Source organism: Pleurodeles waltl, chromosome 9 (assembly GCF_031143425.1).
Source record: "Pleurodeles waltl isolate 20211129_DDA chromosome 9, aPleWal1.hap1.20221129, whole genome shotgun sequence".
NCBI lineage: Eukaryota > Metazoa > Chordata > Amphibia > Caudata > Salamandridae > Pleurodeles > Pleurodeles waltl.
Genome location: NC_090448.1, coordinates 22,917,302 through 22,944,074, shown reverse-complemented (window position 1 = coordinate 22,944,074; position 26,773 = coordinate 22,917,302). Strand labels below are relative to the sequence as shown.

Below are 26,773 nucleotides of genomic sequence, written 5' to 3'. Positions count from 1 at the left end.
GAGCTTTCTGAAACTATGGTCATGAGGGCATGGAATCTCAATCTGACCCCTTCACTATTCTCCATGGCTGTTCTCAAAGGTCCTCTTCCTATGCCACTCTGCAATCTTTTAATGGAACCACTACCCCCCTCTCAAATAACTAACATCTCTTATGGCATTTAAGCAGATCCCAGTCAGCGAAATCTGAAAATGTTCCCACTTAAAGACATGGAATTATACTCCATGCTCTGGCTGTGATTCACTCTTAGTCAACAATATAACACCTCAAATTTAGCCAGTTTCAAATCGAGTTCCTTACGATCTTCCCACCAGACTGCTCCACCCATGATCCAGCTTGGCTTGTCACACTGGTGGGATGATAAAATACCACCCCACCATACTGAGGTGCATTAAATCTCTAACTTGTTCAAGACCAATAATCTGAATCCACCCGGGCACTTCAATTCATTGGCTATCGTGGCACATTACCGGCTCAGGTCCTTAGGAGGAATGCAGTCCTTCAACCAGATGATTATTTCAGACACTTCTCTGGTGCTACTGAAAGTGGACTACACAAAACTATGCATTTGTAATCGTTCCCAAAATTGAGCTAGACTTTTTCAAAGTGATCTTACATGCGCTACCCAGGCTGGCAACTGAATGAAGTTATTTGATCCTGTGTCTCCAATTCTGATCACAATGAAATGGTTCCACATGGAGACAAAAGTGCCTGTGAAAAAGCCTATGTTACCCGCAAGGCACTCAACTCTAGTGAACCCAACTATCCTGTCCAAAAGCCATCTCAAGGAGCCATCCCCAATTTGGGAATGAAAACAAGCTGTATGTTAAACTCCTATCCTTCAAGGTGGCAAACATTCTAAAGCCATCCTTCTCTGGGACAGTGCTCAAGGCCTGGAACACCATCACAACAACCATCAGAACTACCTCTTCCGAACACCTTCAAAAAATAATTGAGGAACCAATGCCACCTTCTTCTATACAGGGTGCAGGCCTGTGTGAAGATCTAGCAATCACAGAAAGCCTTCTGTAAAGCTATCACTAGCAATCCACTGAACAAGGTGGATCTGTGTGTTTATGGTCATTTTCAACAACTGGTAAACCTTATCCATGCACCATAGCATTCGTCTTGGCCTGTAGGGTTGTAGCCTTGAGCTAATGAACTGAGGAGCCTGGCAGTTACGACATTTAAAGGTGAATGCTCTACCTTACATTGGATGTGTTTGCTAAACTAGAGTCCATCTCGTGCACTGTGGACCCTGGACACATGATCTATTTTACTTAATCCTGATATTGCTGTGACAGCTGCATCTCCTGCTGTCACAGCTGTTGTCTGGGCCCATCACATTAGGGTCTGTGGAAGTCCTTCTACAGAAGTGTAGCCTCCAGTTGATGGCAACTCCAACTTTATGGTCTGGATTATCCGAGAAGCTAAGAAGGAGAATTGGTTTTGAGTTTTAATGTCACCATAACTGCTGCACTCACCAGTGTTCTAAGCTGGGATGGGCATAAAAAATTAAACCAATGGGTAAACAAATGGTTTAAGATTTTAGGGGGAACAACCTTTAACAAATTCTGTAACTGATGAACAATTATTTTTTTTAAATATTGTGGGTGATATGGAAAGGTTGGAGGTGGATCTGTCATTAAATATTTTGAGAACTGTACAAGGAAAACAAGCACTGGTAAAGCCAATAGACCTGACCTTTACACGCTGATGGGATGGTGATTTTTAAAAATAGTTTATTGCAAGTTATGCTGCAAAAAGAAATAGAAAAAAAGAAAACATGCAGCCACATAAATGTGTCCGCCATATACTTGCAATAAAAATGTAAAAAAAGACAACAACTCACTAACCTGGCCTTTTTATTAGTGATTTTTTTAACTAACAACCCTTTCATTTGTGCATTGCACATTATTATAAAAACATATAAACAAACAGTCAAATTGCAGGCAGGCACAATGATGCAGTATAATACTAAAACTCTTTATAATATCAAGTTTAAAAATGGAGATGGAACATAAATCACCATCTAACTGGGTACCCAAAGTGCAGACAAAAAAAAAATAGCCGGTATTTGAAGTTGACATAAAAAAAAAAAAAATTAATTTGAACCAGATTTGTCACTGAAGAGAAAGGAACTCAAGCTGCGTCTCCTCGCAGTTTTACACTCGGCAGAAAACCAAAAAGCATGAGGGGATTCAATGTGAGTCTTACACGAGGTGGTTGTTTGTGCCAGTCTTGGATGAGGTAGTTATGTGTACCAGCCTTACATGAGGTAGTTATGTGTGCCAGTCTTGGATGAGGTAGTTATGTGTGCCAGTCTTACCTGAGGTAGTTATGTGTGCCAGTCTTACACGAGGTGGTTATGTGTACCAGTCTTGGATAAGGTAGGTATATGTGCCAGTCTTGAATGAGGTGGTTATGTGTGCCAGTCTTAGGTGAGGTAGTTATGTGTGCCAGTTTTAGATGAGGTAGTCATGTGTACCAGTCTTGGGTGAGGTAGTCATGTGTACCAGTCTTAGGTGAGGTAGTCATGTGTTCCAGTCTTAGATGAGGAATTCATGTGTTCCAGTCTTAGATGAGGCACTTTTTTGGATGCCAGTCTTAGATGAGGTAGTCATGTGTGCCAGTTTTAGATGAAGTAGTCATGTGTGCCAGTCTTAGATGAGGTAGTCATGTGTACGAGTCTTGGGTGAGGTAGTTATGTGGGCCAGTCTTAGATGAGGTACTCATGTGTGCCAGTCTTAGGTGAGGTAGTCATGTGTGCCAGTCTTAGATGAGGTAGTCATGTGTACCAGTCTTAGATGAGGTAGTTAAGTGTGCCAGTCTTAGATGAGGTAGTCATGTGTGCCAGTCTTCGATGAGGTGGTTGTGTGTGCTGTCCACGTTTTCATCTTGAAATTAGTAGGATTGATAGCTGTTTCCTTATGAAGGTTTTTGTTAATGCAGTAAGAAGCGAGGAAAGTGCTGTCAGAAATCACATTTCTTTGAACTAGTAACACTGTACACAAGCACCAACCCAGCACGTCCGGCGACAGATCACATGATCGCACAGGCGCCTGTCCATCCAATCAGAGCCCACAGTGCGTTTTTTTACTCCCTCACCACACATGTAGATTTTAACTTCCTCACCACACCTGTATTTATAACTCCCTGCATCACACCTGTAATTTTTAACTCCCTGATCACACCTCACACATGCACTGCCCAAGCAGGCCCAGTTGCAGGTCCCCACTGCATCCTCCTCAGACAGAGTCTGTCTAGATTTCTTCTTGCCTCACTGGTCACTGCCTCATTCCATACCAGCAGCACCCCGGAAGGGCCAGTGACAGGTCATGAGATCCCATAGAGGCCTATTTATCCATTCAACCAATCCTATCCCACTCTGATTTTGTTTGTCATGTCACCGATCACAAATGCTGGAATCACATCACAATGCACACAAGCACCACCCCAGCAACACCAGTGGTGGGTCTTGTGACAATACCCTCTTCAAAACCACCCCCTCAATGATCCCCCTACCCTGCAGCCAGCCCAGCAAATCAGATATTGTCCTGATTTTTTCCTGCCTTACCACCAAGGACCCTTGTCACCACATAGAAGGAGTGCCCTAGCTGGCCCAGTGCCAGTCATGTGAGCCCAGAGGGGCCTAGGCATCCAGTCAGAGTGGAATGTCAATTTCCCCTGCTCAATATCTACTAAAGAATGACCTCCCTCCTCACAATAAGCAAGCAGTGTTCCAACATGCCCAGGGGCTTGTCTTGGGACCTTAGGGTGACCTCCTCAAACAACGAGAGTTGGCCTGAATTTTAAACCTCACCTGTTTCTTTTAATTCCCCAATCCCAAGATGTCTTCTTTCGGGAAGTTAAACCTAAACATGCAAAAGAAAGGGCATCTTCTGTTTGGGTATGATAGAGCAGGAAGTGCTGAGGGCCAGAGCCACAATAGCTCAGGTGGTAAACAATTTTCACTATGTGCATTACACCCCTCCCCCCCAACCCAACGCAAACCCAGGCCACGCAAACACTAAGAACCTCATAAACATCCCTCTTGCAAACACACTCTCATAGCACCTATAGAACAAGTGTTTTGACCTGGCATCGAAGGCAATATTGCACAATATAACCTGGATGAATGTTGCCATCATAGAAACATGGGTCAAACCATCCTCAAGACACGTTAGACACTCCTGTCCCACAAGCTAAAATGTCTGATGTGCAAACCGTGCACACAAGCCAGGTGGTTGATTTGAACTCCTCACCTGCCACATCCCACTTTCACCATCCTAAACAACATTATCTGCAGAAACAAAACAAGGCCCTCAGACAGGAAACCTTAGACCTAATTGCCCTTGCTTCCATTCAAAATAGATATTTTAGGTTCCTCTGAGAATTCAGCTTCATGGAGACGCAAGTACCAGGACAACGAAATACCTTCTCAACACTCATCCCAATATCCCAGAGATCTAGCAACATATCACAAACCTACTCACTCCAAAGGCAACATCCTATCAATCCATCGGACAGGCCACTCTAACTCTAAGCTGGCTGTCCATCTCACCACCCCTTTCTCTCTGACCCTGCAGCAAACTACCAAGACCAGCCTAAATAAGAAAAGTAAACTTATCAGTGCTTCAAAAAGAAACCCACTGAATCACTTCAAGAACAAATCATCAGACTCATTGTCACCTGCCAGCCATCAACAGATATCAACATACTCCTCAGCATATAAACCACTACCCTGAAAAAACAAGTGATCACCTTGAAAAGTCTCCAATCCACTCCAAGACCAGATAAGCAAGAAAATCCCCCCCCAGCTTCAGCCCACACTGCAGCACAGAAATCATCACTATTTACATAACAGACAATTTAATCCTGATGGCCAAAAAACAATAACTCCGGACTCCATATCCTTCTTGACCTCTCCTCAGTCTCTGACACACTCAACAACTAAGCACTGATCCACAAACTGGAAATACACATGGAAACAGTTCCGCGGTGGTTAAATTCCTACCTCACCATCCACCAAAAATTCATTCATATGGGAACATCAAGATCCCAGTACCTCCCCATCTCCTCCAGGATTCCACCTTGTCCCTATTAGTTGAACCTCTACAATCAACCTCTTGGAACACTACTTATCGGCCGCTGCATCAAGATCCATAAATACGTCAACGACACATTACTCCCTCAGAAAACAACTCCACTACTCATAACATTTAGTGACTCAAAACATAACCCTGTCTGTCTGAAGAGGGTGTGTCAACCTAAAGCTCAGTCTGACCAACAAAGAATCCCTCCTTGTTGTCAACAGCAACATAAAACCACAAATTCATCCTTGGATGTCTGAAATCAACCCACAAAGCTTAATCCAGCAGCTTACATCTAATGCAGAATCTCTTGGATTCACCTTCAACATCACGCTGTACTTGCAAAGAAAACTAAGACACCATCATACCAACTGTTATTCCTGAAGTAGTGAAACATTTCCTCCATGAACCTGACTTCAGCCAAGATCTGATCTGGAACAACCTTGAAAAGAAAATATACCCCACAGTCCGGCTCATCAACGATCTGGAGATGTTCAACCCTAGCACCATAATCCTGAAGGAGCTAAATTAGATCCCAGGGCCCCAAAGACCTCATACTCATTAACACCAGGAAAACGGTCATCCAAGCCCTCATCACCAGCACACTCGACTATGGGAACACCCTTTATGCAGGGATAACCAACCAGCTCACAAGAAGACTGTCCAAAATGCAGCATCCAGATTAGTAATCGACCTCCTGCGTCAAACCCACAAAACACCATTCCTTAGGGAACTCCACTGGCTGCTGATATACAAGTGTGCACACTTCTAACTCAACATCCACACCTACAAAGCTCTCCACAACACTGGCCCGGCTTACCTGATCAGCTGCATTCATTACCACCACCCTTCCAGACACCTACACTGTGCTGTTTTCTCATTAGCACATACTCCACACAAACACAAAAGCAAAACAGGGGGCCATACATTCTCATACCTGGCTCGTAAAGCCAGAAATGAACTCCAGTAGCACATCAGAGCCTCCTCCTCTGTTTTTACCTTTTGCAAGATGCTGAAGACCTGGCTTTCGGAGTAAAGCCTGAGGGCGGGCCTCACACACTTGCTATGGAGTGCTAGGATACTCTTACAGGTGATTAGCGTGCTGCAAAAACACACATGTAATAAAATAGCATTACATCAAAACTAGGCGGTTCACATAGAAAGACACCAGAAATGATACGCCTGTTTACCTGGCTGGAAAGTCATCACATCAAGGTGACAAGTAGAAGACAAGACATCATCCCTTGGTATCAAATTACTGTAAAATTAGAAAACCAAATGATTGCCCTTCCTCTTTTAAGCTCTCAAGATCTGGAATGGCTTCTATGTCAACATCAAAACGGTCCCAACCCACCATAAAACTTCAGGTTCTTTATGAATTTATGAATTCTTTATCTCTTCAAAGAGCACTACATCCTGAATTGATGGCATCACCTCCCGCTACATTCTGCTTCTTGTAAAATATCCTGAATCATATTGTGGGCTCTGACCTAAGCTCAGCACTCTCTTGCTTTCAGGATACCTTTGTTCTTCATAAATGCACATAGATAAATGCATAAAAACACAATATTTTCACAGATCAAACGTGATCAGAAATAAACAAATTGACAATTTAAAAATAAATCAGTTCTGTACCTGGAAACGAGTCCCCTTGGCCAAGTGAATATCCATAAGATATATAACTTTCAACTCCATATACATAAATTCCAAATGTCTCCGACTGGTGGGAAATTTCATGCTGTCCACCTATTTTTCCTAAATTCACTTCCCAACCAGTGAATCCTTCCAGGTGTCGTACAGTCAGTAGATAATCACTCAGTGGTCTGTGGTCGAGCAGAAAATCAGATGACGAGGAGAATGAGTGAGACACAATGAATAGGTAGTTGTAATAAAAGTCTTGGGTAACAAACTTGTAGTATCTCCTGGAGAAGCTGTTGGGTGGAACGGTTGTTATGAAAGGATCGAATGTGAATCCTAATGGACTGATGCTCCCCTGGAAGAGATATCCGACCATAATTGCCTCTGTTGCATTCACAAGCATTCCGTTTTGTAAGTCCACTCTGACCTGAGAACCAGGCTGAAGGTGGTACTGTCGTGTGGTGCCTTCCCTATGAAGATCGACTGTGGTGTTTGGTCTTGCAGCGATGATAATAATACGGTCTTTCGTATCTTTAGTCATCAGGGGGAATACAACAAACTGTTGACCCCAACTTTGCACAGGATATAGCTGTTCAACTACAGTGTCACACGCGCCAACTGATGATGTGTAACATTTATTACCACTGAAAACAGCCACAGGTGTTGAAGAAACAAGTCTGGTGCCAGTCAGGTCATTAGTGTCACTGAGAAGAATGACCTCTTGTGGAGCCAGGGTGATGGTGGCTGTCTGTTTGTTTTGATATCTGATTCCATCAACAACTAAGGAGCCGGACACTGTAATGTTGACCTGAGTCTCAACATCTAGGCCATTGCCAACAGCAAAATGGTTTCCTTCACCACTTGCGGATGTGAAAACAAAGTACTCTGTGCCCAGGTCTTGTTTGGAGAGGCAGGTGAGAGCATCAGCTGTGGCACTGTCGGAAGCTGAGTTAAATGCAATGATGGATATTTCTGCATCTGCGTCCACCATCACTAGCTTCCTTGATTTTTCTCCTGCCACGAGCATGTAGTCGGTAGATAGGACCACCTCTGTTGTGCTGTTCTTGGCCAAGAGCACAGTCTCATTGTAGGGTGGAGAGTGGACTGTGACCTGCACCGTGCATGGCTCATCATAACTGATCAGATGTAGTGCCAGGGTGGAAGGAGAGGCAAGATTTTCGGTGAAGGCTACAATAAAATGTCTTCCTATGAATTCAGAAAGAAAACAAGAAAACAAATGTAGGGCCTACCAATATGAAATGCTTGTTTCTTGACAAAAGGTGCATAATTATAACATGAACATAAATGTAAGTAGATAAGGAGTTTTAGGCACAGTTAGTCTTCTCACTTTGCGTGTGTCCTGTGGTCTATTAACGCTACTGGGGCACTATCGAAGACTTAAAGGGCACGTGTACTAAAGGCTCAGGCAATGTAGAGAGGCAGCCAAAAATGCTGCATTGCGTGACCGGAGAGAGCAGGAAAGCACACGTACCTACAAAGGTGTGGTACTATCTTGCTCTGTCCCTAACACTAGCACACAAATCTGTCACCATAGTGCCAGGTGTCTGCATTTTTCTAGCACAGGTTTTGTACTGAAAGGGTATCCTTCCAATCCAGTACAAAATACTATGTACGCTTGGACTAACTTTAAAACTTTTCATACTTTGTATCTGTCTTGTACAGTGCAGCACACATGCAAAGCGGGAAATGAAAGATGAAACTAAAGCATTTTTCATCAATGGATCCTATTTCAAAAAGGCATTAGTTTTTGCTGCAAAGCCATGTCTACTTTTCTTTTAGTAGACCAGGTTTTGCAACAATAACCATGGGTTTTTGCATGGGAACTGCCATGAACCATTCTTGGAACGCAACCTTTAACACGAAGTAATGCAAAGCACTGCCAGGCCCTTTGTGTGACATTCGGGCTCATTTCTAACTCAAAATAAGTTTTGCTCTGGAAAGTTAATTGGAAAAAAACATTTTGTGCCAATGTGCATCCCTTTTGTGATGGAAGCACTGCGCAAAATCTTAGTAAATATACATATTTGTGGGACGTTCTCACTTCGACCTCCCCAGACATCGCCTTCCTCATCGAAACCTGGATGAAACCCTCCTCGGAACCCGACATCGCCATAGCCATCCCGGAAGGCTACAAGATTACCCGCAGAGACCGCACTAACAAACCGGGAGGAGGAATCGCCATAGTCCACAGGAGCACCATCAGGATCACAACCAAAACCCATGACACCATTGATGCCACTGAACACTTGCACTTCCAGATTCACGTCAATGCCAACACCACCCTCAGAGGAACCCTTGTCTAGAGACCCCATGCCCCCGACCACAGTTCTGGGACGCCATCGCCAACACAATCAGCGCCTATGCCCTCACCTCTAGGGACTACATGCTCCTCGGCGACCTGAATTTTCACCTAGAGAACACCAACAACAGCAACTCCTCAGCCTTGATCGACAACCTCGCCAACCTCGGTCTCAAACAACTCGTCACAACGCCCACCCACTCAGCCGGCCACACACTCGACCCCATCTTCTCCGCCAGCAGCCACATCACCTTCACCCATACCACCGAACTCCACTGGACCGACCACCGCTGTGTCCACTTCACCATCCAGAAACCCACCGCTCACCACCACCCGCAAGAGACCCCTCGCCGTAGCTGGATCAAGATCTCGAAGGACCAGCTGATCTTCACCCTCTCCCATGCCCCGCCACCCAAAACCAGTGACCCCAACACTGCCGCCCTCAACTTCAAACAATGGCTAGACGACTGCGCCAACTCCCTCGCTCCACTTAGGAAACTACACAACACCCGCACCAGCACGAAAGCACCCTGGTTCACCGCCGACCACCAGGCCTCCAAGCAGGAGTGCTGGAAAATCGAGAAGATTTTGCGCCACGAACAAACAGAGAGCAACCACGCCGCCCTCAAGACAGCCATCCGCAAGCATCACCAGCTCATTCGGACTACCAAAAGATCATTCTATAAAGACCGAATCGACAACAATGCGCACGACAGCAAAGACCTCTTCAGCATTATCAAAGAACTCGCCAACCCCAAGTCCTGCTCCATCGACCCCCCCTCGCAAGACCTCTGCGACTCCCTCGCCACCTTCTTTCCCTGCAAGATCACGAACATCCACGGCAGCTTTGCCTTCCCGATCCCCACGACCACCGTGGCCTACACTAACCCCAACACACCCAACCACACCAAACTCCTGAGCACCTGGACCCCCACCAAGGAGGAGGACACCACCAAGACCATTAGCACCATCCACTCCGGATCACCCTCCGACCCCTGCCCTCACCATGTCTTCAACAAAGCCAGCCAAATCATTGCCCCCCAACTCTGCACTATCATCAACAGCTCCTTCTAGACGCCACCTTCCCGGAGAGCTGGAAACACGCCTAAGTCAACGCCCTGCTCAAAAAACCCAAGGCAGACCCCGAAGACCTCAAGAAAGATCACATCCTTTCTCTCCGGGAGAACTCAGAGAGTCCGCCTCCCTCCGTTCTTGTCGAAAGCCACCAAGACCATCTGCGGAGTCCCCCAAGGATCCTCTCTCAGCCCAACCCTTTTTAACGTCTACATGGCGCCACTCACCAACATCGTCCGATCCCACGGCCTCAACATCGTCTCCTACGCAGATGACACCCAACTGATCCTCTCACTCACTAAGGACCCCGCCACCGCCAAGACCAATCTCCACAACGGACTTCATGCCATTGCCAACTGGATGGAGATAAGCCGACTCAAACTGAACTCGGATAAGACAGAGATCCCCATCCTCGGAACCAAACGATCAGCATGGGACGACTCCTGGTGGCCTGCCACACTAGGACCCGCCCCAACTACCACCACCCACGCACGCAACCTCGGCTTCATACTGGACTCATCGCTCACCATGACCCAGCAAGTCAACACCATCTCATCCTCATGTTTCAACACCCTCCGGATGCTTCGCAAGACCTTCAGATGGATCCCCATCGAAACCAGAAGAACGGTCACCCATGCCCTCGTCAGCAGCAGACTGGACTATGGAAACGCACTCTATGCAGGAACAATGGCCAAGCTCCAGAGGAAACTTCAGTGCATTCAGAATGCCTCCGCACACCTCATCCTCAACCTCCCATGCCACGAACACATCTCAGCCCACCTCAGAGACCTTCACTGGCTCCCCGTCAACAAGAGGATCATCTTCAAACTCCTGATCCACGCTCACAAGGCTCTCCACGATGCAGGCCCGGCCTACCGCAACGAGCGTCTCAGCTTTCACGTTCCCACCCGCCAGCTCCGCTCCGCCAACCTCGCCCTCGCCACCGTCCCCCACATCCACCGTACCACAACCGGTGGCAGATCCTTCTCCCACCTCCCCACCAAAACCTGGAACTCCCTCTCCGTCAACCTATGTCAGACCCAGGACCTCCTGACCTTCAGGAAACGTCTCAAGACCTGGCTATTCGAGCAGTAGCAACACCCCCCCAGCGCCTTCAGACCCTAACGGGTGAGTAGCGCGCTTAACAAGTGATTGATTGATTGATTGATTAGTGATAAAAGAAGATTCAAGCATTATTTACACCACAGAAAGACAAAGGTGAAATCCAGGGGTGGAAATAGTATATGTGCGAGTTATACTGCTCAATGTGGGCACAAACCAAACAAATAATAGCCCTGTCCCAAAAATTTGATACATGAACAATGGTCCATGTATCAATTTACTTAAATTGTGTAGCACTCAAGCACAGCAGATGCATCACTTCTAGCAGCACAATCCTTTCCCAGTGCTATAACATGGCGATGTGTCTCAACACTCCCAAACAACTGTTCTTTAAAGTAGACATCATCCCTAAATCTGAACCTGGAGCTGATGGCTGGGATCTAACTTGCCTTGGGTGCTGGGCCGAGCACCTTGAGGATGGGCAGCAGCAACATGTGCTTGAAGGAAGCAGTAATCACAGGGGAATTAGAAGCTTGTGACCTTGGGAAGACCTTTGGGCCTCTTAGGTCACTAAATCATTGTTTCATACATCCTTCCCACTTTAGTGATGATGGAAACACTAGTAAGAGCGAAGGGAAGTCATAAATCAGCATTTCTGCATTCCCTACTGCTGCTAGTAACATATATTGGCCTGAATCACATACATATTTCTGTGCATTGTTGGAGAAGAGTAACTTTGGCTTCACCCCTATATGTTACAGAAATCATATAAACGTGTAACTAACATCATATATTCTGTGTGCCTTAACATTGTTAATGTAAAGCAGAGCATCGTCAATATATTCTTGACAGCGCATTCACTGTAGAAACTAGAGTTTCATGTATGTGTGTGTTCTTATGTTTAGTTTTAACATAAAGATTTGAAGTCCTGGTTCACATTTATTTGTGTGTATTTTGAGTTATACTGCTTTTATTGAGTTTTCATTTTACGCACTCATGTTTTCATATATTAATGTTTCACATTTATTTTGTAATCAAAAGTGCACTTATAATCATATATTCAAAAGTATACACTGGATGTTTTGCTACTTTAGTTTAACCAAAGGACTTAATCATTGGGGCCCGATTTACAAGAAAGTGGAGCATCAGCTGTGATGCTCCACTTTTCTTGTGCCCCCTTGCGCCCCCCCTAACAACACCATGTGTGTGCCATATTTATAATATGGCGCACATTAGGACAAAAGCGTCAAAATTTATGATATTTTGCAGAAATAGCGCCATAAATTGTGGTGCAAATCCTGCAAAGTAAAGGGAGGCCTTTTGAAAGTAATGGGCACGTCATTTTAATGCCTGCTCTGAGCAGGTGTTAAAAATGACATTACAAATGGCACAGTGAAATGTTGTAAATTTTACTGCGCCATTTTTACGGGCCTCCCTATGTGGGGAAGCCCCCCCTTGCATACATTATTCCTGGCGCAGGCATAATGTGGCGCAAGGGCGTACAAAGTGGTGCAATGCAAGCATTGCGCCTCTTTGTAAATATGGCAAAGGAGAATAGCCTCCTTAACGCCACATTAGCGTTAAAAAAATGACGCTAGTGTGGCACTAAGAGGCGCTACGGCCTTATAAATCTGGCCCTTGGTTTCTAATGTTTAACCTTCAATGTTAAAGTTTTGTTTGCACTGCAGTGTTCTTTTTTGCAGCTGGGTTCACATGATCTCATAGACAAGTGAAAAGCATATTGTGTATTAGAGTTAGTAAGGTTTGGGAAGAGAAGTTTTGTCAAGCATGAGAGGCGCTAATGAACTGAGAGAAGGCTCCTATTCGCATCGTATCAGGAGCAGAGAGACATCCAAGGTCGTTCTGATGTTCAGACCGTAGGATGGGAAAATCAAGTGGAGTTGCCAATTTCTATTGTGAGAAGCCGGAAAACAACTGGAGCCGATGACGTGGAATTCTTGAATTTCCAGTAGGATTACTTAGTGCTCACACTGGTAGGTGAGAGACAGATTTCCTTTGGACTTTGAGGGGTTCTGACCTGTCTGCTGCTTTCTCTTAGTGTGGATTTATGCCACACTTTACTTTGATTTGGAAGACTTCTACTGAGGGCTACACTACACTGACACCTTCCTATTTTCTCTACAAATAACTAGATTTCCTTAATTTCCCTTTATTAGTTTTGGACGGGTTTAGGCGACTTTATATTAATTCATGCATAGACAGGAGGATCGAAACTTATATACTGACCACCAAATTCTATTTCTGATCGTTTGTATTGTTGCAACTGAAGTTGTAGTATGCCTTATGCTGCTAAGGCTTAATTTCATTCGAAGGGTAGGTTCACCTTTGGTGATTCAGTATCTTTATAGCATGTTTTTCAGATTCATATACATCAGTTTGGCCCTTAATCTGTAACAAAACTCATTTAACCCTGTTAACCGATTCCTGGTCCTAATTGTGTGGCTAAATGGGTTGCACTGTAAATTGAATTGTTTGGTTGACCTTAACTCCCTTTTACCTCTCATGCATTTAGAAAGATCCCTCACAAGAGTAGCGGTAGGATTGGCCCAGTGCTCCATCAGTGTGACTTGCACCTAACCTACCCCTGAATTTCCAAGGACAGGTCACAGCTACTGATGGAAACCAGATGCATTAATCGTTCTCTTAGCTTGTGTTCCAAACACGAGTTCAAGTACAATTGGGAACGTTAGGGCTGCCTGTGCCAGAACTCCCAGCAGGTCATGTCACCGTTTGTTACCACTGTGAGCACTTAGGGGCCTGATTTAAAATTTGATGGATGGGTACACCTTCGAAAATGTGACTGGTATTCCGTCTGCCTTTTTACAAGTGCAATAGGATACCATGCACAGGATATCAGTCATGTTTGTGAAGGAGTAACCTGTCTGCCAAACTCTTAATCAGGCGTGTAATTACTTTTCCAAACACTAATTCAGATCCATTTGACCCTAAAGGGTTTATCAATATATTTGCAGCTTTCACTGCAGACACCCAAGGGCATCTGTCACATGTAATAAACCAAAAACACGCATGTTTGACCTCACTCAGGTGATGTGGCAGGGGGGCTATATCAATGGACAGATCTCATACTGGTGAAGGGCACCAGCCCAGATTTTGTAAGAACTTAACATCTGGAAATTACACTCTACTTTGAAATTAGTGGAAATATAATGAAGGATACAGCTCCATGTGAGATAGCAGATTGAAGACTGATCACTTCTCTCCCAGGTGTAATGCTCCCTAACCTTAAAATCCCTCTTAAAAACCTTGAGGAGATTCATCATTTTTCCTCATAATCCTCATTTATTTGCTGGGGACATCTGTCATTTCATCTCTGGCGCACTTAAGGCTTGTTAACTAGACGTAAGTTACATGTGCTCTGATATAAAAAAAACATATTACCTGCAAAGTTGTTTTGTATTTATAAAGCTATCCTGCCTGAAACTTAGCAGCAGTTTCACAGCAGCAGGATTCACAATCCTGGCCAAACTGCTGCTGTTTTCACATCTTATTTACTTTTCACACCTAATATCCCTTAAGCTGAGGAGGAAAGCTAATTGAAATTAAGCCTACTCAATAGTCTTAAAAAGTTAGGGCAATTGCCCTCAGTATGTCAGGTCACATGCCCAGTAAATGGTATCCACAACACTGAGGGGTATATTTACTAAGATTTTACGCCATGTTTTTGTCACAAAAGTGACACAAATCAATGCAAAGTCTGTTTTTACCTATTTACTTTCCAGAGCAAAACTTCTTTTGTGCTGGAAGGTACCCTAAAAGTAACACAAAGCAGTGTAAAGCACTGCTTTGCGTTACTTAGTGCCATGGGGGCATTAGATGGGTGGTACATGGGCGTTCCCATGCAACCACCTATTCCTTTTGAGGCAAACCCCTATCTACAAACAGTAGTGGACAAGGTTTTGTGCCAAAAGTTAACACCATGTGAAAGCAGGCATTAAAAGGAGAAATGTTTTTATTTCTCCTTTCTTTTCCGAGTTTGCATGCGTGCTGCACTGTGCACCGGACATACAATATATGAAAAGTTTAAATTTGTGTCTATGCATAGTATTTTGTATCTGGAAGGGTACTCTTTCAGTACAAAACCTATGCTATACCCATGCACGCACCCTTACGCTATTGTGTAAAGGTGTGTGCATGGCGCACTGCAGCATCGGCGCAAGGTAGAAGGGAGGATATAGCCATATTTCTGTAAATATGTCACTATCCTGCTCTGTCTCATGCAGCACTGCATGTTTCACTGCTGCACTGCGCTGCATGACTATTTAGTAAATCTAGGCCTGAGTTTCAATTGAGAAGGCACTGCAGACCTACATCAAAATAATGCGGTGAGCCACAGCACAAAAGGATACAAGCAGTGCTCAATTTGAGCCAGTGGTTTCCAGTGCTCAGCACTTAGGGCCAGATGTAGCAAAATCCGTTTTTGCGACTTGCAAATTGCGAGTCTGAGCGACTCGCAATTTGCAAGTCGCAAAAACGGATGCAGAATGGTGTCTCAGACACCTTCTGCGACTCGCTATGGGGTCGCAAAGACCCACCTCATCAATATTCATGAGGTGGGTCGCATTTTGCGACCCCATAGCGAGTCCCTGCACAGGGATGGTGGCCTGCTGTTGTCAGCAGACCTCCATGTCTGTGACTGCTTTTTAAATAAAGCAGTTTTTTTTTTCCGTTTTCCTTAAAGGAAAACGAGTTGCAAAATGAAAAAAAAAAAAAAAAAAACATTTAGTTTCGTTTTTTTCAGAGCAGGCAGTGGTCCATAGGACCACTGCCTGCTCTGAAAAATTATTTGTGTCGACATTCACAAAGGAGAAGGGGTCCCATTGGTCCCATGGGGACCCCTTCCCTTTTGCGAATGAGTTACCACCAGTGTGACACTGGTGGTAACTGCGAGTTGCTTTGCGACCGCATTCGCGGTCACAAAGCAACTCTGAATTGCGATGTGAGTCGCAAATAGGATGGGAACACCTCTTCCTATTTGCGAGTCACATTCCCAAATTGCGAGTCGGTACCGACTCGCAATTTGGGATTGAGCATCACGTGAGGCCGTTTGCATGGCGCAAACTGCGAAAATCGCAGTTTGCGCCATGCAAACGGCTTGCTACATCTGGCCCTTAATTTTTAGCGCTGGTGCTTGTGACATTGCCACATGATGGCTCTGTCAGCCAAATTTGGTCATGAGCACAGTAACAGCTGTTTATTAATTTAATATACATAAACAGTCACTAATACATGCCACACCAGACATTTCTATAGCTTTGGGGGCCTTGAATAGTATGAATTGTCACACTTGTAAGAGTGTTATGGTTAGTAGTTGTGTTGGTACTGTCATTGGCAGTGCTGGCAGGGGTAACGGATGGTGCGAGCTGCTGTGAGCTCCTGGCGAGGGTCCTGGCACTTACTGTTTCACAAATTAACCACTGGAAACAAGGATGGGCTCTCGAAGGTGATTTGCTTTGCTCTTTAGTGGAAGTAATTGAGCGTGTGTTGGGAGTGGCTTAGCGAGAGAGAGGGGGCCCAGCAGTAGGGAACCAGGCTGCATCAAGGCTTTTTCTATGGAGAAAAGGATGCAGGAAACAAAACCCTTGAACAGGAACTGGGCCACTTTCCTGAAACTTTTAAAAGTTAGGGATGGTGACCGTCAAAGACTGGTTTTATCCTTTACATTTCCATGCTTGACTCAATGTCAGGAGAGAACTATCTGTATCCAAAAAAGAAAAGACTTGCTTGCTTCCTGATTTAAGGATGCTTATTTATCTGCCAGAGGCCTTTAGAGAGAACGATATCTAAACCTCTGTCTTGAAAGTCTGGGACTCAAAGACTGTGTGGAGGCATAAGGATGCGAGGTATTGCTGACCCCACAGTCTAAGGATGTGTGAGATTGCTGAGCACACTTCATATTCTGCCAGAGAAGTCTAAGTGCCACGTGGAACCTTCGGCCTGTGGCTGGGGAGTGGAGAAGGTCCTGATGCTATTAGGCAGTTCAGGCTCTAATGGGGAGAAGGATCAAGACTGATTTGCATTGGCTGAGTCCAAACTGGGACGGCGAGTAAAATAGCGATGGATTTCACCCAGATCTGTGACTCGGGGTGAATGCTTGATTTGTTCAGCATTCCGTCCATCATCTGCTCTTTTTGCATTTGTCGACTGAAGTTGAAAGGGTATGCCCAGATGTGGTCCCGTGCTCGCTATGCCACCGGATTCAAACTAGACTGGCCGATGAAGGGTGATACTCTGAAACTGGTCCCAGGATGCTTGTTTCTGGTCCAGGGAGGACCTGGCCTGGCAGTTCAGGCTGGACTGTTCCCATGAGGGGGCAGGGTCAAGACTGATTTACACATGGCTGGATCAAAACTGGAATGGCACAGCGGGCAACACAATTATGGATTTAACCCAGATTTGTGAATGGGGTGAATGTTTGATTGGTTCAGCATTCCTTCCATCATATGTTCTTTATACATTAGACATCTTTGGCCACTTAGAATAAAAAAAACAACTGACAAGTTACAACTGGACAGTGCCACATCGCGCGCTTGTGAAACATCTACCCTGTGTCCGGGGTGTGACACAGTTGACAAGGAAAGAGGGTGCTCCAGTAGCTAGTGTTAGGAACTAGTTGTAACTGGAGGTTTTGTTGGGGACTAGAACTGGAGGTGTAAGGAACGTAACTGCTATTGACTGAATATTAGAGACATTTGGACACTCAGGAAATAGTAATAGAATGATTTCTAAAAGTCAAAGCAAAACAATTTTACACTGCAGCTTCCAGTCTTGAATCACAAAGTCAAGAGAGTCAAAACTTGGAGTAAGACGGGAGGAGATGTTCTTAAAAAGATTCTGTAACAGAGTCAACACAGAATGGGGTGAATGGGGAGAAGGTAGACGTGCCTGTGGCACTTGGGGCTGAAAAAGAGAGACTGCCTGAGATTAAGAACCAATCACAAATGCTCTTCCTGGCCACAGGATAACGATGAGGCTTCAAGTTGACATTAAATAGTGGCAGCAGGAATTAGTTGGTTCCCTGTGTCTTGCTTTCTCTGCCCAGTTAGTTCATTGTTAGCTTTCCTGCACCTTTGTTGTTTTTCCCTTCGCATTCATGTTTTCTATCTCTAGGTCATCTACCCAGCTGCCTCCTGTGCTCCAGAGCTCAGAGAGCGTCTCCTGGTATTGTCTGATCTGGAGCATAGGGTAGGTTTCCCACTGCATGAGACAACTGTTATGGCTGCCTTAACTTCAATGACTGACGCTTATCTATTTCTTTAAGACTTGGGGGGTTATTCTAACTTTGGAGGAGGTGTTAATCCGTCCCAAAAGTGACGGAAAAGTGACGGATTTACCACCAGCCGTATTACGAGTCCATTATATCCTATGGAACTCGTAATACGGCTGGTGGTATATCCGTCACTTTACCGTCACTTTTGGGACGGATTAACACTCCTCCAAAGTTAGAATAACCCCCTTGATCCTACTTTTGTGAACTGGGCCACAACTCGCTTCTTCCTTAACCTTTTCCCCGTTCCTAGGTCTTGGTGGTGTGCTTTCCAGATCATTGTTCACTGGCTTTGCCTCTCAGGTAGGCAATTGATCAAATATTGATATAATCTACCTGGAATAAGCTGCCTATGGCTGAGTCCTCACATAGAATCAGTGAAAATTCAAGATAAATCTCTTGACTGGGACAAACTCTTACCGAATAACACTTCATCGGAGTTTGCCCATCAATGGTGCCTAGGTTCTGGCCTATCGCACTCAAGTGATGGCATTTATTTACCACAGCTTTCTAATGGCACAGTGTTTGTTTTGGTGATAATATTTGATCCCAATATTTAATTTTTGTAATTTATGTGTGAGTTAAATAACCTGGCATCTAATTTTTATGTTTATTGTATTTCCTAACTATATTATAGTTTCTGTACCACATGCCTTTCTCTGAGTAAATTATTGCATCTTAATTCAAACTACCAAGACTTAGACTTGGACAGCCCACTGAAATAGTTTACTTTAACAATTCAGATGGTGTTGGCTTTGTGTGCACTCAGTTACAACTCACATCATAATCGTGCCTCTTAGACCCTGCTCCGTACACATATTCACAGACTCACAACATGCCTATGCCTATGGCTGCTAATGTTTTATTTCAAACTCATTGTTGTTGTTTCAACTGGAGTTTAATTAGCGGTTGATTTTAGTTTATTAGTTTATTTTTTATTTGATTTACAAGGCTGCTCAGCACGGAGGGCAAGCTGGACTGTTTTCTTCCTTCTGGGGGTTTCAGTACTCATGACCTGTTTCACTGACAATTGTCTCCACCCACTGAACTGCACAAAAACAGCAACTTAAGGCTGATGCAAGAGTGACCAGGCAGCCGTGTGCTGGCCAGGCATTGGGTGAGAAACAGAGCTCTGCTTCCACTGTCAGCCATCCCCTTATTGTAACCAGTGAGCTGCTCTCTGCGCTTAGCTAGCCAGCGAAGACCCATGAACATGCTATCCAAAACTGGATGGACTGTCACACTCCTGCGGTTTCAAAAACATGACATATACGCTATAACCTGTAATAACATCACCTACATTTCATCATCAATTATCCAATCTTATTCACTAGGCTGTCACCATGTATTACCAAATTTGCACCAGCCCTGCACCTAATCAACTAAAAGATGTATTCCAAATTACGGACAGCCTCTTCAATATTGCAGCAGGATCTACATTTATTGGACTGCTTTCAAAATAAAAAGAACACCATTCTTAAAATATTTCAGTGCTCAGGCTCTCACCTCTTTTTCGCCTTCTCCTGATAGTGTGCTAGTGCTAGTCTCACTCCTGCCCTTCCTAATTGTAACCATCTTCTTATGTTCTTGGGTGCAGCTTCCAAATATGCCATCCAGGACAATCCTATGGCTGCTAACTGGGGTTCTCTCTCTTTTCTGTTCCCCATGAGGATAACTAAGACCATTAAGGAGATCATCATCTCTGACTTCACTGGACTCTGCAGCCAATCGCTTCTGGAAAGCAAAGTTCCAACAGTACAGATAAAGTTTTGGCAATGCCTCCCTATCAAAAACACACTCATAGCTGACCCTGTATTCCCTTTGAATTTCACCCTGTCTTGCTCTCTTGCATTGTCCCTACACAGTAAAAGAGGCTCTTGGATCATGGATGTTGCTAAGGCAGGTTTTAAACCATCTCAGGGTATGGAAGCCATGGTGGTCCCTGCCTTGAAAGCCATCACCTCTTCTCAGATTGGGCGAATCTGTTGTACTCATCTTACAGGACCTGTATGTGGCTTTCAGTTGAGTATCCCAGTCCTTCCTCCTGTGATATCTACCAGCTCCTTTAGTCTCCATTTTTGAATAGGCTAAAGGATATTCAGATTAACAAATACCAGGTGTTGCTTTAAAGACTTTCTATTATTCATCGCTAGGCGAATGGATGACAACTCCTCAAAACCTATCAGCAAGTAAGATGGAAGCTGTCCACCTGATTTTACCATTTAAAAGACCTCTTGCTCACAGAGCTACCATCCACACAATTAGCTTATCTTGGCAGAACTACAGAGCATGTGGAACACTTTAGACAGCACAATCATATGGTTAGCTCTCTTTAATAAGTAAGTAACAGCAGTATTTAGGAATAACAGCCGGTGCCATGCACCATCAAACACCAGCACAAATTAAGCACAGGGGATCATACTGGTAGCTCTGTTGTGAGAGGTCTATTTTTAGCATGGAGACTTCCTGCAGGCAGTATACTGGTGTAAAGTAGATGTGCATGCTCTGCCCTCACATAAGGGCAGTGAACATCTGTACTACATGGAAAGGAAAAACGAACAGCCATTCCCAAGTGTTGGTAAACCATGGAAAATGAAACTTTAACATGCAAAATGCAATAGGGCAACTGCAAACTGTGTGAAACCAAACCACTCATGTGAATATTCAGGCAATCAGTTACTGAAGAATTCTGGCAAACTGAAATAAGGGCACTCTCTAAATAGAAAACAAACATGACTCACAGTAAGAAGCAGAAGTGTGTTTGAGCTGCTGCCCTTAAACTAGTTAGCTGTGAAGGGGTTACGTATTACCAAGTAAGATGGCTGTGAAGCGGTTACGTACTACCAAGTAAGATGGCTGTGAAGGGGTTGCGTATTACCAACTACCATGGCTGTGAAGTGGTTACGTATTACCAAGGAAGATGCTGTGAAGGGGTTACCTATTACCAAGTAAGATGGCTGTGAAGGGGTTATGTATTACCAAGTAAGATGGCTGTGAAGGGGTTACGTATTACCAAGTAAGATGGCTGTGAAGGGGTTACGTATTAACAAGTAAGATGCTGTGAAGGGGTTACGTATTACCAAGTAAGATGGCATTGAAGGGGTTACGTATTACCAGGTAAGATGGCTGTGAAGAGGTTACGTATTACCAAGTAAGATGGCTGTGAAGGGGTTACGTATTAACAAGTAAGATGCTGTGAAGGGGTTACGTATTACCAAGTAAGATGACTTTGAAGGGGTTACGTATTACCAGGTAAGATGGCTGTGAAGGGGTTACGTATTACCAAGTAAGATGGCTGTGAAGGGGTTACGTATTACCAAGTTAGATGGCTGTGAAGGGGTTGCATATTACCAAGTAAGATGGCTGTGAAGGTGTTACATATTACCAAGTAACATGGCTGTGAAGGGGTTACGCATTACCAAGTAAGGTGGCTGTGAAGGGGTTACGTATTACCAAGTAAGATGGCTGTGAAGGGGTTACGTATTACCAAGTAAGATGCTGTGAAGGTGTTAAGTATTACCAAGTAAGATTCTGTAAAGGGGTTACGTATTACCAAATAAGACGCTATGAAGGGGTTACGTATTACCAAGTAAGATGGCTGTGAAGGAATTACGTATTACCAAGTAAGATGGCTGTGAAGGAGTTATGTATTACCAAGTAAGATGATTTGAAGGGTTACGTATTACCAAGTAAGATGCTGTGAAGGGTTACGTATTACCAAGTAAGATGCTGTGAAGGGGTTACGTATTACCCGAGTAAGATGGCTGTGAAGGGGTTCCGTATTACCAAATAAGATGCTGTGAAGGGGTTACGTATTACCAAGTAAGATGCTGTGAAGGGGTTATGTATTACCAAGTAAGATGGCTGTGAAGGGGTTACGTATTACCAAGTAAGAGATCTGTGAAGGGGTTACGTATTACCAAGTAAGATGGCTGTGAAGGGGTTACGTATTACCAAGTACGATGGCTGTGAAGGGGTTACGTATTACCAAATATGATGGCTGTGAAGGGGTTACGTATTACCAAGTAAAATGGCTGTGAAGGGGTTACATATTGCCAAGTAAGACGGCTGTGAAGGGGTTACATATTACCAAGTAAGATGGCTGTGAAGGTGTTACGTATTACCAAGTAAGATGGCTGTGAAGGGGCTACCTATTACCAAGTAAGATGGCTGTGAAGGGGTTACGTATTACCAAGTAAGATGGCTGTGAAGGGGTTACGTATTACCAAGTAAGATGCTGTGATGGGGTTACGTATTACTGAGTAAGATGGCAGTGAAGGGGTTACACATTACCAAGTAAGATGGGTGTGAAGGGGGTACGTATTACCAAGTAAGATGGCTGTGAAGGGGTTACGTATTACCAAGTGAGATGCTGTGAAGGGGTTCTGTATTACCAAGTAAGATGCTGTGAAGGGGTTACGTATTACCAAGTAAGATGGCTATGAAGGGGTTACGTATTTCCAAGTAAGATGGCTGTGAAGGGGTTATGCATTACCAAGTGAGATGGCTGTAAAGGGGTTACGTGTTACCAAATAAGATGGCTGTGAAGGGGTTACGTATTACCAAATAAGATGCTGTGAAGGGGTTACATATTACCAAGTAAGAGGCTGTGAAGGGGTTACATATTACCAAGTAAGATGGCTGTGAAGGGGTTACGTATTACCAAATAAGATGCTGTGAAGGGGTTAAATATTACCAAGTAAGAGGCTGTGAAGGGGTTACATATTACCAAGTAAGATGGCTGTGAAGGTGTTACATATTACCAAGTAAGATGCTGTGAAGGGGTTACGTATTACCAAGTAAGATGCTGTGAATGGGTTACATATTACCAAGTAAGATGGCTGTGAAGGGGTTACGTATTACCAAGTAAGATGCTGTGAGGGGGTTACGTATTACCAAGTAAGATGGCTGTAAAGGGGTTGCGTATTACCAAGTAAGATGGCTATGAAGGGGTTGCGTATTACCAAGTAAGATGGCTGTGGAGGGGTTACGAATCACCAAGTAAGATGGCTGTGAAGGTGTTACATATTACCAAGTAAGATGGCTCTGAAGGGATTACGTATTACCAAGTAAGATGGCTGTGAAGGGGTTACGTATTACCAAGTAAGATGGCTGTGAAGGAGTTACATATTACCAAGTAAGATGGCTGTCAAGGTGTTACATATTACCAAGTAAGATGCTGTGAAGGGGTTACGTATTACCAAGTAAGATGCTGTGAAGGGGTTACGTATTACCAAGTAAGATGCTGTGAAGGGGTTACGTATTACCAAGTAAGATGGCTGTGAAGGGGTTACGTATTACCAATTAAGATGGTCTGTGAAGGGGTTACGTATTACCAAGTAAGATGCTGTGAAGGGGTTACGTATTACCAAGTAAGATGGCTGTGAAGGGGTTATGCATTACTAAGTAAGATGGCTGTGAAGGGGTTACGTATTACCAAGTAAGATGACTGTGAAGGAGTTACATATTACCAAGTAAGATGGCTGTGAAGGTGTTACATATTACCAAGTAAGATGCTGTGAAGGGGTTACGTATTACCAAGTAAGATGCTGTGAATGGGTTACATATTACCAAGTAAGATGCTGTGAAGGGGTTACGTATTACCAAGTAAGATGCTGTGAATGGGTTACGTATTACCAAGTAAGATGGCTGTGAAGGGGTTATGCATTACTAAGTAAGATGGCTGTGAAGGGGTTACGTATTACCAAGTAAGATGGCTGTGAAGGGGTTACATATTACCAAGTAAGATGCTGTGAAGGGGTTACGTATTACCAAGTAAGATGCTGTGAAGGGGTTACGTATTACCAAGTAAGATGCTGTGAAGGGGTTACGTATTACCAAGTAAGATGCTGTGAATGGGTTACATATTACCAAGTAAGATGGCTGTGAAGGGGTTACGTATTACCAAGTAAGATGCTGTGAGGGGGTTACGTATTACCAAGTAAGATGGCTGTAAAGGGGTTGCGTATTACCAAGTAAGATGGCTATGAAGGGGTTGCGTATTACCAAGTAAGATGGCTGTGGAGGGGTTACGAATCACCAAGTAAGATGGCTGTGAAGGTGTTACATATTACCAAGTAAGATGGCTCTGAAGGGATTACGTATTACCAAGTAAGATGGCTGTGAAGGGGTTACGTATTACCAAGTAAGATGGCTGTGAAGGAGTTACATATTACCAAGTAAGATGGCTGTGAAGGTGTTACATATTACCAAGTAAGATGCTGTGAAGGAGTTACATATTACCAAGTAAGATGCTGTGAATGGGTTACGTATTACCAAGTAAGATGGCTGTGAAGGGGTTATGCATTACTAAGTAAGATGGCTGTGAAGGGGTTATGCATTACCAAGTAAGATGGCTGTGAAGGAGTTATGCATTACTAAGTAAGATGGCTGTGAAGGGGTTATGCATTACCAAGTAAGATGCTGTGAATGGGTTACGTATTACCAAGTAAGATGGCTGTGAAGGGGTTACATATTACCAAGTAAGATGCTGTGAAGGGGTTACGTATTACCAAGTAAGATGGCTGTGAAGGGGTTATGCATTACTAAGTAAGATGGCTGTGAAGGGGTTATGCATTACTAAGTAAGATGGCTGTGAAGGGGTTACATATTACCAAGTAAGATGGCTGTGAAGGTGTTACATATTACCAAGTAAGATGGCTCTGAAGGGATTACGTATTACCAAGTAAGATGGCTGTGAAGGGGTTACGTATTACCAAGTAAGATGGCTGTGAAGGAGTTACATATTACCAAGTAAGATGGCTGTGAAGGTGTTACATATTACCAAGTAAGATGCTGTGAGGGGGTTACGTATTACCAAGTAAGATGCTGTGAATGGGTTACGTATTACCAAGTAAGATGGCTGTGAAGGGGTTATGCATTACTAAGTAAGATGGCTGTGAAGGGGTTATGCATTACCAAGTAAGATGGCTGTGAAGGGGTTACGTATTACCAAGTAAGATGCTGTGAGGGGGTTACGTATTACCAAGTAAGATGCTGTGAATGGGTTACGTATTACCAAGTAAGATGGCTGTGAAGGGGTTATGCATTACTAAGTAAGATGGCTGTGAATGGGTTACGCATTACCAAGTAAGATGGCTGTGAAGGGGTTATGCATTACTAAGTAAGATGGCTGTGAAGGGGTTATGCATTACTAAGTAAGATGGCTGTGAAGGGGTTATGCATTACCAAGTAAGATGCTGTGAATGGGTTACGTATTACCAAGTAAGATGGCTGTGAAGGGGTTATGCATTACTAAGTAAGATGGCTGTGAAGGGGTTATGCATTACTAAGTAAGATGGCTGTGAAGGGGTTATGCATTACCAAGTAAGATGGCTGTGAAGGGGTTATGCATTACTAAGTAAGATGGCTGTGAAGGGGTTATGCATTACCAAGTAAGATGGCTGTGAAGGGGTTATGCATTACCAAGTAAGATGGCTGTGAAGGGGTTATGCATTACCAAGTAAGATGGCTGTGAATGGGTTACATATTACCAAGTAAGATGGCTGTGAAGGGGTTACGTATTACCAAGTAAGATGCTGTAAAGGGGTTATGCATTACCAAGTAAGATGGCTATGAAGGGGTTGCGTATTACCAAGTAAGATGGCTGTGAAGGGGTTACATATTACCAAGTAAGATGGCTGTGAAGGTGTTATGCATTACCAAGTAAGATGGCTGTGAAGGGGTTACGTATTACCAAGTAAGATGGCTGTGAAGGGGTTACGTATTACCAGGTAAGATGGCTGTGAAGGGGTTATGCATTACTAAGTAAGATGGCTGTGAAGGGGTTATGCATTACTAAGTAAGATGGCTGTGAAGGGGTTATGCATTACCAAGTAAGATGGCTGTGAAGGGGTTATGCATTACCAAGTAAGATGGCTGTGAAGGGGTTATGCATTACCAAGTAAGATGGCTGTGAAGGGGTTATGCATTACTAAGTAAGATGCTGTGAATGGGTTACGTATTACCAAGTAAGATGCTGTGAAGGGGTTATGCATTACTAAGTAAGATGGCTGTGAAGGGGTTATGCATTACTAAGTAAGTTGGCTGTGAAGGGGTTATGCATTACCAAGTAAGATGCTGTGAAGGGGTTATGCATTACCAAGTAAGATGGCACTGGCGCAGTCACACATATGCAAATGAAGAAGAGCCACGTAGTGGCCAAAGTAAATAAAGCATTTCACTCAATTTGATTGTGTGGTTTTGTCTGATGATTTGGGGTCAAATCAGGTCTCAAAACTGTATTTGATGGGAGATTTTTGTAGAAAGTGAGATGAACTAGT

The 26,773-nt window shown here is 44.0% G+C and overlaps 1 protein-coding gene across 1 annotated transcript in view; it reads right to left on the bottom strand.

The window, feature by feature from the left end:
* The window catches only part of LOC138258869 (IgGFc-binding protein-like), a 78,417-nt gene that overhangs the window by 43,801 nt on the left and 7,843 nt on the right, over positions 1–26,773 (bottom strand). The window contains exon 3 of the mRNA XM_069206166.1: positions 6,727–7,935. Within this exon, the coding sequence (XP_069062267.1) occupies positions 6,727–7,935 (1,209 nt within the window). The remainder of the gene's footprint in view (positions 1–6,726; positions 7,936–26,773) is intronic.